Source organism: Mobula birostris, chromosome 7, assembly GCF_030028105.1.
Source record: "Mobula birostris isolate sMobBir1 chromosome 7, sMobBir1.hap1, whole genome shotgun sequence".
Lineage (NCBI taxonomy): Eukaryota > Metazoa > Chordata > Chondrichthyes > Myliobatiformes > Myliobatidae > Mobula > Mobula birostris.
In genome coordinates, this window is record NC_092376.1 from 64,152,876 (window position 1) to 64,163,264 (window position 10,389).

Consider the following 10,389-nt stretch of genomic DNA (forward strand, 5'->3'; position numbering starts at 1 on the left):
ACTGTTTGGTTAGGTGGAAGAATCTTCTCCTTGATAGGAAGATGGGACCCACCACTGAAGTAGTGGGCATTGGCAGCTAAACACTCCATGGAGAATAAACAGGGAAGTGAACTCATCTTTGAAGATTGGGTAGTTGCAGTATAACCTCCATTTAGTAAGGGTACTCATGGCTATTTATATCCGATTTTGCTTAAAGTCTTCATTTTGGTTTAGAACTTTGCGGTCAGCAAACCTAATACCAGCACATTGAGAAGGCTGGTTTAGTAATGGCCACCATGCTGTAGTCCAAACCGCTCACACAACGGGTGCAGAATGGCATCCATCCATTGGTCTGCTGCAGTAGCAGCTATTGAGGCAGGAGCATGCTAGTAAGTGCAGAGCGGTGCAACTGGATGATGTGCCTGCCATGGCTGATTATCTGGCAGTGCGTGATGCTTGTGAAATATGAGAGAGCATCGCAGGGTAGTGAGAAGTGCAGAAGGGCACAGGAACATTCAGCATGGCTCGTAATAGTCAAATTACTGCTACATGGACATTGAGCCATGCACCAGTGTGTGAGGCTACAGATATATTACTTTATACTTTATTGTCGCCAAACAATTGATGCTAGAACATACAATCATCATAGCGATATTTGATTCTGCAATTCCCACTCCCTGGATTACAAATCGATAGTAAATATTAAAAATTTAAATTATAAATCATAAATAGAAAATAGAAAAATGGAAAGTAAGGTAGTGCAAAAAAACCAAGAGGCAGGTCCGGATATTTGGAGGGTACCAGATCCGGGTCAGGATCCGTTCAGCAGTCTTATCACAGTTGGGAAGAAACTGTTCCCAAATCTGGCTGTACAAATCTTCAAGCTCCTGAGCCTTCTCCCAGAGGGAAGAGGGACGAAAAGTGTGTTGGCTGGGTGGGTCGTGTCCTTGATTATCCTGGCAGTACTGCTCTGACAGCGTGCGGTGTAAAGTGAGTCCACAGGCGGAAGATTGGTTTGTGTGATGTGCTGTGCCGTGTTCACGACCTTCTGCAGCTTCTTCCGGTCTTGGACAGGACAACTTCCATACCAGGTTGTGATGCACCCTAGAAGAATGCTTTCTACGGTGCATCTATAAAAATTAGTGGGGGTTTTAGGGGACAGGCCAAATTTCTTTAGTTTTCTCAGGAAGTAAAGGCACAGATGGGCCTTCTTGGCAGTGGACTGTGCTTGGTTGGACCAAATCAGGTCATTTGTAATATTGACCCTGAGGAATTTAAAGCTTTTGACCTGTCATTACACTACATCCATGCATTAGGTACTTTTCACCTGCTGCTACTTTCTAGACAAAGCAACCCACTGGCATGAAAGTATAAAGCTCGGTGATTCCTGGGCTTTCCAGACCCCTTTACTATGTATCCTCCATTATGAAGCCTTGGCCAATAATATAAAAGAGAATATCAAAAGTATCTTCAGATATATAAAGGGTAAAAGAGAGGTGACAGTGGATATAAGACCGCTGGAAAATCACAGTGGAGAAGTAGTAATGGAGGCAAAGAAATGGTAGACAAACTCAGTCTTCACTGTGAAAGACACCAGCAGTATGCCAGAAATTCAAGAATGTCAAGGGGCAGAAGTGAGTGTAGTTGCTGTTACTAAGGAGAATGTGCTTGGGAAGTTGAAAGGTCTGAAGGTAGATAAGTCACCTGAACCATATGATGTGCTCCTCAGTGTTCTAAAAAAGATAGCTGAAGAGATTGTGGAGGCATTAATAGTGACCTTTCAAGAATCACAAGATTCTGGAATGGTTTCGGTGGACGGGAAAATTGCAAATATCACTCCTCTCTTTAAGAGAGAAAGGAGACAAAAGATAAGAAATTATAGACCACTTACCCTGACTTCAGTGGTAGGGAAAATGTCAGAGTCCATTATTAAGGATGAGCTTGCAGGGTACTTGGAGCCACTTTCAGAAGGTGCAGCTGCTGAACAGAATGAGAGCCATGGTATTACAGAAAGGATTCTAACATGCATGGAAGATTGGTTGACTTGCTGGAGGCAAACATAGGGAATAAATTGTGCCCTTTCTGCTGATGATTAGTGGTATTCTGCTGGGGTCGGTGTTGGGACTGCTTGTTTTTGCCTTTATAAATCAATGATCTGAATGACAGAATTAATAGCTTTGTGGCCAGGTTTGCGGCCAATACAAAGATTGCTGGGGGAGGGTAGGTAGTGTTCAAAGTTCAAGGTTGAAAGTAAATTAATTATCACACAGCAAATATGTCACGATATACAAATCTAAGATGCATTTTCTTGTGGGCATTCACAATAAATACAAAGAAACACAACAGAATCAATGAAAAACTGCACACAAACAAAGATGGACAAACAACAATTGTGCAAATATGAAAAAGAAAAAAACAAAATAATAAAAATATATAAATATTGAGACATGAGTAGCAGAGTTCATAAAAGTGAGGCCATATATTGGAATCAGTTCAGTGTTGGGGTGAGTGAAATTATCCCTCTTGGTTCAGGAACTTGATGATTGAGGGGTGATAAATACTCCTGGACCGGGTCATGTAAGAACTAAGGCTTCTGTGCCTCCTTGCTGATGGCAGCAGTGAAAACAGTGTATGGTCTGGATAGTGGGTGTCTTTGTTGGTGGATGCTGCTTTTCTACAACAGCGCTCCTTGTCGATGTGCTCAGTGCTGGAGAGGGCTTCACCTTTGTTGGACTTGGCTGTCCCCACTACTTTTTGTAGGCTTTCTGTTTAAGGGTAATGGTGTTTCCATATCAGGCCATGATGCAATCAGTCAGTATACACTCCACCATGTATCTATAGAAGTTTGTCAAAGTTTTAAATCACATGGCAAATCTTTGCAAACTTCTAAGAAAGTAGAGGTGCTGCTGTGTCTTCTTTGTAATGACATTTACGTGCTGGACCCAGAAGAAGCAGGAAGTCTGCAGAGGACTTAGACAAGTTAGGAGAATGGACAAAGGGGTGGCATATAGAATATAGTGCAGGGAAGTGTATGTTCATGCACTTTGGTAGAAGGAATAAAGATGTAGACTATTTTCTAAACGGGGAGAAAATTCCAACATCAGAGGTGCATAGGACTTGGGAGACCTCATGTAGGATAGCTCAGAGGTTAACTTGCAGGTTGATCAGTGGGAAGGCAGTCAAATACAATCTTAGAGGACTCAAGGATAAAACTAGGATGTAATGCTGAGGGGGGAATCTCGACAAAACCTATTGAATATTGAAAGGTTAAGATAGGAAGGACATGGAGAGGATGATTCATATACTGATGGAGTCTAGGACCAGAGCACACAGCCTCAGAATAGAAGACATTCCTTTAGAACAGAGATGAGGAGGATTTCCTTCATCACAGGGTGGTGAATCTATATAATTCATTGCCACAGCTAGCTGTGGAGCCCAAGTCATTGGGTATATTTAAAGCAGAGGCTGGTAGGTTCTTGATATGTAAGGATGTCAAAGGTTACAGGGAGAAGGCAGGAGAACAGGTTTGAGAGGGATAATAAATCAGCCATTTTGAAATGGTGGAGCAGCAGAATCAATGGGCTGAATGGCCTGTTTCTGCACCTATTCCTATTGTCTTATTGTTTTACCATAACATGCCCACACTCAGCCACTTTCCATCATGGCTACTATCAATCTTCTGAAGCCCTTGGAATACCTTCCAGCAGACTGAAGAATAAATTATCACACTCTTTTTAAGGTGTAACAAGCAGTATTCACTGATTTCATGAAACTACACCCACTGTTTAAGCACTCATGGAATAAACCATATAGATGAAAGTGACTAGATATCGTGTTGTTATCATGGTGTAACAGAAAGAGAATAAATGTGGTTGTTTGGTTGAACTGCACCATGTCAAATTAACACAGGTTGCTTGCACTTCACGATTTTCCAATTTTGCCTCAATTCACCTGAAATATGGTCATAGAAAATGACACATGACATCATTCTATAATTGGCATCTCCTCAAAATATTAAGGAGTGGGCAACTGTTCTGGTTGAAATCGTACGGTAATCAGAAATGGGCAAGAATCTCACATGGGGATTTCACATCAGTTTTCTACATAGACCTACTTTATTAACACCAGAAACAGTGAGAATCATACTCAAAAGAACAAATGCTTTAGGGCATATGAAAGCAGTCTAACAATGACAGCTAAAACATATTCTTAAAATTAAGCAAAAAGTACTTTCTGGTCTTTTTTTTAAAATTTAGAACTGTATTGTTGGGTCATTTTATAGTAAATTCACTTTATACATAGATCAACGTCACTTTATACATGGATTAAATTTACTCTTTTTTCATTTTACACCTGGTACGATTTGCCCCCAAATTGCAAAATCCTAAAAAAAAAAGTGGCTCCAGTAAAATAACAATACTGTTTGTGCCCTGCTCAAAATATTTAATTGTTCATTTTTCATCCCAATATCCCAATTATATCAGACTCCCAGCAGTAATTTAAAATATTTTTGGAAGAAGAGCTACTTTAGAATCAGTTGTCAGGATCCAGCCTGCAGTGAGATAAGGGGTGACTGCTCATGATATCACACCAGCACATAGAAAATGCCTTCCTGGAGGAAGATGAAGTTTTCGAGAAAAACAATAAATAAGAATACTGACAGAATTATTAGTTGCTTCAAATATCAACATCAAAATATGTTGCTTGGTTGTTCTTGCTCTACTGAAATGAAATATACACGTTTTAATTACCTTTACTTAATCGCAAAAAATAACTGAGGTCATTTGCTGAATGGAATAACCAAACTCAGGTTCTTCTCTGCTGGGCTTGTTATTCCGGGTTCACGCTGCCTTTCATCATTTACTTACTGTTGACTTAATTTTCGTGCCGGCATTACCAGAGATTAACTTGATATCCATTGCTGAGCATTGTTTAAAATAATGTCTTCTGAGATGTGTTTCAGCGATCATCCTGAAACGTAAATTGGCGTTCGTTTATAAAGACAAGAACTTAAGGACAACTTTATTATAATCTATTGTACACGTTTCAAGTAATACTGCGAAACAACGAGGAAGAAACTAAAAATAAGAGACACGGGGACAGCATGCTTCATAATATTTATAGTGAGGAACGGCATATGCAATTATATGTAGTTTTCAACCCTCTTCTTGATTGAATCGAGTTAATTGAATTTTAGTTATATGGGAACACAATCTTTGCACAAGTCCCCTCATCTGTGCATGTCTTACAGACTCCCCGGGTCAAACATGTTCAGAATACTGTAGTGTTGAAGAAAAATTAAAAGGATTGCCTTAACTACCGTTCAAATACCCTTTTAACATTGAATTAATCCGGTATACCATTAGGCATACCGCTCAAAACAGGGAGGTACTTTGCCAGTTCATTCGACGGCCACAGCACTGGAGATCTGACCAGTTTCCGTCAGCAATTTGGAAGACTCAATATCACCGCGAATGTTTAAATCCCGTGAAGGTTTCCAATTCCAATCAACGATCGATCCCTGAAGGTATAAAATTGATATAAAGTTAATCCCGGATCGAACTCTTTCTTCGCAAACCCTGAGAAAACTTATATTTAAAATGCAGGTGTGCCGTTGGTCACAACTGATGTATGTTCGGATTCTATGTGCATCTGACTGAGACAAAAAATGAAGTTAGAAATCTCAGACTGCGAATGTTTCAAGCGGCAGTGCAGCTCTCACGTTTGGAAATCTGGAAAATTTGAATATTGTTATAAATACATTTTTCCCGGAGAGAAAGAAACTCAACAAATTGAATTCATATCTGTGGCCTACAAAAAGGGGGTCGTTGATTTTAATGTTAAATGGATTGAATTCTACCATAAGATTTTATGAGTAACGTTTTAACAATCACTCGACTGTTAACAAAATAGGACATTTTTCCTGAAAGTTGTCGAAAACTGGCCTTTCCCATCGAGAATTTTTAATTATTTGAGGATTATTGATGCATACATAATATACATTTAATGTGGTAGCATTTCAATTGATCATGCTTTCCTCAGTGAAAATCCTTGAATGATGCAGCACAATAAATAACGTTATAAATGGAACAACAGTAAACCTCTGAATAGTAATCAGTACCAGAGCCATTTGTAAATCACAATGTGACAAACTATACGATTGTATTGCAATTAGCCTTGCTCAACTAAAAGGGTTGAACATATGTTAGGCGCCTTCTCGCATTTGGATGAGCGAGTATTAAGGGATGAGCTATCTCCCACCGAGTGTGATTTCCTCCCTTTACGTTTGGTCGGTAGCGCAGATAGTGCCGGGCCATGAGGAAGGAGAGAATGACCGTGTCATCCAGCAATTTTGCAGCTTCCTGTCGTCTTCGGTTGCGTTTCATCCCCACCCACCATCACCGCCGCCCCTCAGCAAAAGAAAATAAACTTCAAAACAGGCGGCATCCATTCCGAAAATAAAGACCAGCTTTATTTTGTCTGTTGACCTTAAATTCGAGAGGTAGCTGCAATTGGTACCTTTCTCGTAATACAACTCACGGATGAAGTGGTTTCTAAACAGGCAGGACACGAAAACACAGTACAGCACGTACTAGAAGATGAACATCCCGGTGGGTAGTTGTTGACAAAGTTGTTTGTCTCTTTGGGAAATGAACAAAGATAACATCGGCAAACTAACATTGACGTCAGCAGGGTATCAGGAATACAGCTTTATAAAATGAAAACCAAGAAATAGGCTAAGTATTAATGCGGACACTCAGCATTAACACCGTCTGTCCTTCAGACTATAAATAACAATGTAGAAATGTTTATATGTTTCAAACCTACATGCCATTATGGTTCAATGTTAACCTTGTGTTTGACCTTAGTGCCTTTTACACAATTTCGGTATGTCGTATTTAGCTCCCCAATGTTTTGGTATATGCGTTCAAATTTATATCATTTCGGACAAATTTTGATGATAATAGAGCGTATTATTATTACATCCTGATAATGCGGGACTTGCCGTCCGTTGTCACGTACACAACTGTTTGCTCAATCAATACGGATTTACTTGGTCAAATCTTTCAATCCACAAAGTGCAATTGCATCTACACGGCGTTTGAAGGGCAGCGCCCGTCTGAGTTCTTTCCTTCTGAGTTTCATGCAACATTGGCAGTTGAAATGACCCGTTTTGCACGTCAGCACAAGGTTTATACAAAATCAGAGCCAACTTTATTACACTTAATGCTCGCTTTTCTGAACTAGGTTAACACAGAATAGTAACGGACGGATCATTATGTTTGACCTTAAAGAAACTAAGCAACCAAGATACTTCCTATCTTTGGTGCATTCCATGTAACGCGCGTGTCTGTGCGTTTCCCTTGTGGAGTGTATTCAGCCCGCAGTGGCTCTCTCCATTGTCATGCGGAGCTTGGGTATTCGCCTCTCGTGTTCAGAAGTACAATAGGACCCTTTGACGAACTTTCGAGTTCACCTGGACAGATACAAAAGTTCAAAGGTCGTTCGCAGTGTTTCAAAAAAAGAATTAAAGGCCGGGGAAGGTTTGTCTGCCGCAATTAAATCCCGGACTATACTCATAAGAGACGGGAGGCAGCGAGTATTCGGGGAAGAACTGCGAAAAGGCTGCTAAACCTGCGGGCGGCTCCTCCATGGGCGAGCTGCTCGTCGGCTGGCTGTTGCTGTACAATGACGTGAGTCCGCCCGCTGTCCGGGCGCTTTCGGGGGCGGCAAGACTCCAACCCGCGGGAGGGCTCTTTTTCGAGGGGTTGCACTGGAACCAGGGCTCGGGAAAGTGAGAGAAGCTGGCGCTGAGAGCGGTGCTGCTGCGGTACGAGTCGTGAGCTCCGATTTCGCAACTCCCCTGCTGCGGGATCCGCCCGGGGAATGGCTCCTGCCCCGAGATCATGTTGCTGTAATCCGGCCCGAGCAACTCGAAGAACTCTGCGGCCTCTGGATTGCCCCTCTCCAGGTCTTTCAGAGACATGCCCGAGGTGGAGGTGATCTTAACGTTGGCTGGCTCGGTGAAGAAGGACGGCGGCAAGTTACGATTCCTCAACGGCACCTTCTTGCTGCTGCCGCCGGCCGCCGAGCGCTGCAGGTCCCTCACCGAGTCGAAGAGGGCCGCCAGTGACTTGCTCTGAAGGCTGGACTGCGAGCCGTCCTTCTTCGGCGGAGGTTTGCACTGGAAGTGGCCGGTGCTGGTGGTGGAGGAGGAGGAGGTGGAGGACGGGGGAGAAGCCTGCCTCTTGCCGCCTGCCTCCAGTCCAGGTCCTGCGCCGCTACCACTCGCGGAGATCATCCCAGTGCAGCGCTTGATTTGTTTCTGCAAGTACTTTCTATGGTTGACCTTCCTCTTCGATTTGACCGGCTTGTCCAAAGCCAGTTTAATGTTGCTGGAAGCTGAGTCTATGAAACTGAGCAGGGCGCTGGTAGTCTCCTTCAGCTCGCCGGCGCTCTCCATCTCTCCCAAGAGGGCCCCGTTGTAAGCACTTTCCAGCTCATATTCCATCGAGGAGCCGGGGAAACAGAAATGGATGAAGTGAGGGTTCATGACGGCAGCTTGCACAGCCATCTCCCGTCCCCCCACTGTCGAGATTCAACAGTCGCCAGCCCCTCACTCGCTTCAAAGTGCCTACAAAGTTTTCCTGCACATTTCCAAGGTTTCAAGAAAACTTTGGCTCTGAGCGAACACACAGCAGTAGGCGACTCGGTACTTGAGAGTGGAAAAGAGTGGTGAGAAATCCTAGGAAACGAGCGAACTCTCAAGCTTAAATCTAGCCCAGACTTCAGTTGCCGAAAGGTTGCTCCAAATAAACTGGGCAATACATCATCCCATCGCTTTGCCTGCAGCCCGCCTCTCAGCAAGCTCCTCCCCCAGCCCCTCAGCCTCCACCTTGTGAATAGCGCTTTAATGAATGTGCTTTGCTCTAGGCTCGGGCTGGAAACAAGATCCGTTTCCCGTCAGTCGCATCAGTGAGTCAAATGGAACCCAGAGCCTATTATAGAGCTGTGAATTCATTAAATCGGACAGTTTAAGGAGGTTGGACACGGTTTGCAGAAACACTTTATTACCTCAGTGTAAAGTTTGGAAATTCAGAAATGGACAGGCACTTAAAACCCGTAGTGAATGAAAATAGTTCTCATCAATATATATTTGGTTTTGTCTGCACTTCTGGTAAATAATGTGCTTAAAGTATTTTGAGAGACAGTCAACCTGAAAATATTCGATTTTTCTAATGTTCTAAGTTATCTATCACTCTCTGCAGAATCGATATTTTCAAAAAGGAGGTAGTTGTGAAGTCGCTGGCCCCTTCCTGTTTCCCACCAACATGTTGTCATTCTGATCAAACCGCCTATCAACTCCGACGACCCCAATTTTACTTCACCAACATATCCTTCTCTATGCTCTATAAGTTGTCTAACACCCAGTGTTACGTGAAGAGAATTTTCTTCCAACCAGACACTAGGCAGACTAAAACTTTTAATCATTCTGCCACAGATCTTGATTCCTAGTCAATAACTCTACTAGAAACCATCACCCCGACAGCTAGACGATTGGCAACCATTGTTTTAGATGTTGTCTCCAAAAGATCTTCACATCACAGATCCATACAGAAAAAAAATCTGTGGTACAAGACTCCTCTAGGTCTTCGGTATCTTTAGACCGTCCCAATGGAAAACAGGCTGACCTTCATATAGAAAATAAATTTGAGGTCATCCAATACACAAAATCATCTGCAGATGCTGGGGTCAAAGCAACACGCACAACACGCTGGAGGAACTCAGCAGGTCGGGCAGCATCGGTGGAAACGATCAGTCAACGTTTCGGGCCAGGAGTCCTGACGAAGGGTTCCGGCCCGAAACGTTGACTGATCGTTTCCACTGATGCTGCCCGACCTGCTGAGTTCCTCCAGCGTGTTGTGAGTGAGGTCATCCAATAGTGTGTTCATAACCAACTGACACTCCATGTTTGGCGACCTTTGGTCGTAACAGCGACGTCTGTATTTTAAAGTTGTCACCCTTCGCTGCATGTTCTTCAATCTTTCACTATGTTTGACGTTGTTTTTACTTGCGAGCACTAGAAACGCTCCAAATCTCCACCGCCTCTCCTGCTAAACCGGTTCTTCAAATCTACCCCTGTGGTCTGAAATAATATTTATTTCTGACACTCTTTATCAATTATTGGTGAAATTTTGACAAACGCCTTGGGATATTTCGATTTGATGGTCTTTTATGCAGGTTCAGAATCAACTAGAATCAGGTTTGCTGTCATTGAGTTCTGTCGTGAAATGCATTACAGCGGTACAATGCTATACATTAAAATAAAAATTGCAATAAGAAAATATAATAATAAATGAATGAATGGAATAAATAAATAAATAAATAGTATTAAAAGAGGGCAAAATA

At 42.6% G+C, this 10,389-nt stretch overlaps 1 protein-coding gene across 2 annotated transcripts; it reads right to left on the reverse strand.

Annotated features, from left to right (window-relative positions):
• Positions 1 to 1,916: 1,916 nt before the first annotated feature.
• LOC140200255 (protein FAM181B) lies at positions 1,917 to 8,815 on the reverse strand. 2 transcript variants are annotated; one of them, XM_072263300.1, is made up of 3 exons: positions 5,352 to 8,815; positions 4,731 to 4,950; positions 1,917 to 1,956 (listed from the first exon to the last, which is right to left on the reverse strand). In XM_072263300.1, exon 1 carries the CDS (start codon positions 8,552 to 8,554, stop codon positions 7,508 to 7,510), a length of 1,047 nt encoding a protein of 348 aa, XP_072119401.1. In that variant the 5' UTR covers positions 8,555 to 8,815; the 3' UTR covers positions 1,917 to 1,956; positions 4,731 to 4,950; positions 5,352 to 7,507. The 2 variants fall into 2 exon arrangements, with proteins under 2 accessions (XP_072119401.1, XP_072119400.1); XM_072263299.1 differs by lacking the exon at positions 1,917 to 1,956 and having other exon boundaries at positions 4,264 to 4,950.
• Positions 8,816 to 10,389: the final 1,574 nt, after the last annotated feature.

Bases quoted from the DNA above. Each gene is read 5' to 3' on its own strand.
- LOC140200255 (XM_072263300.1), bottom strand. From the start codon at position 8,554: ATGGCTGTGCAAGCTGCCGTCATGAACCCTCACTTCATCCATTTCTGT.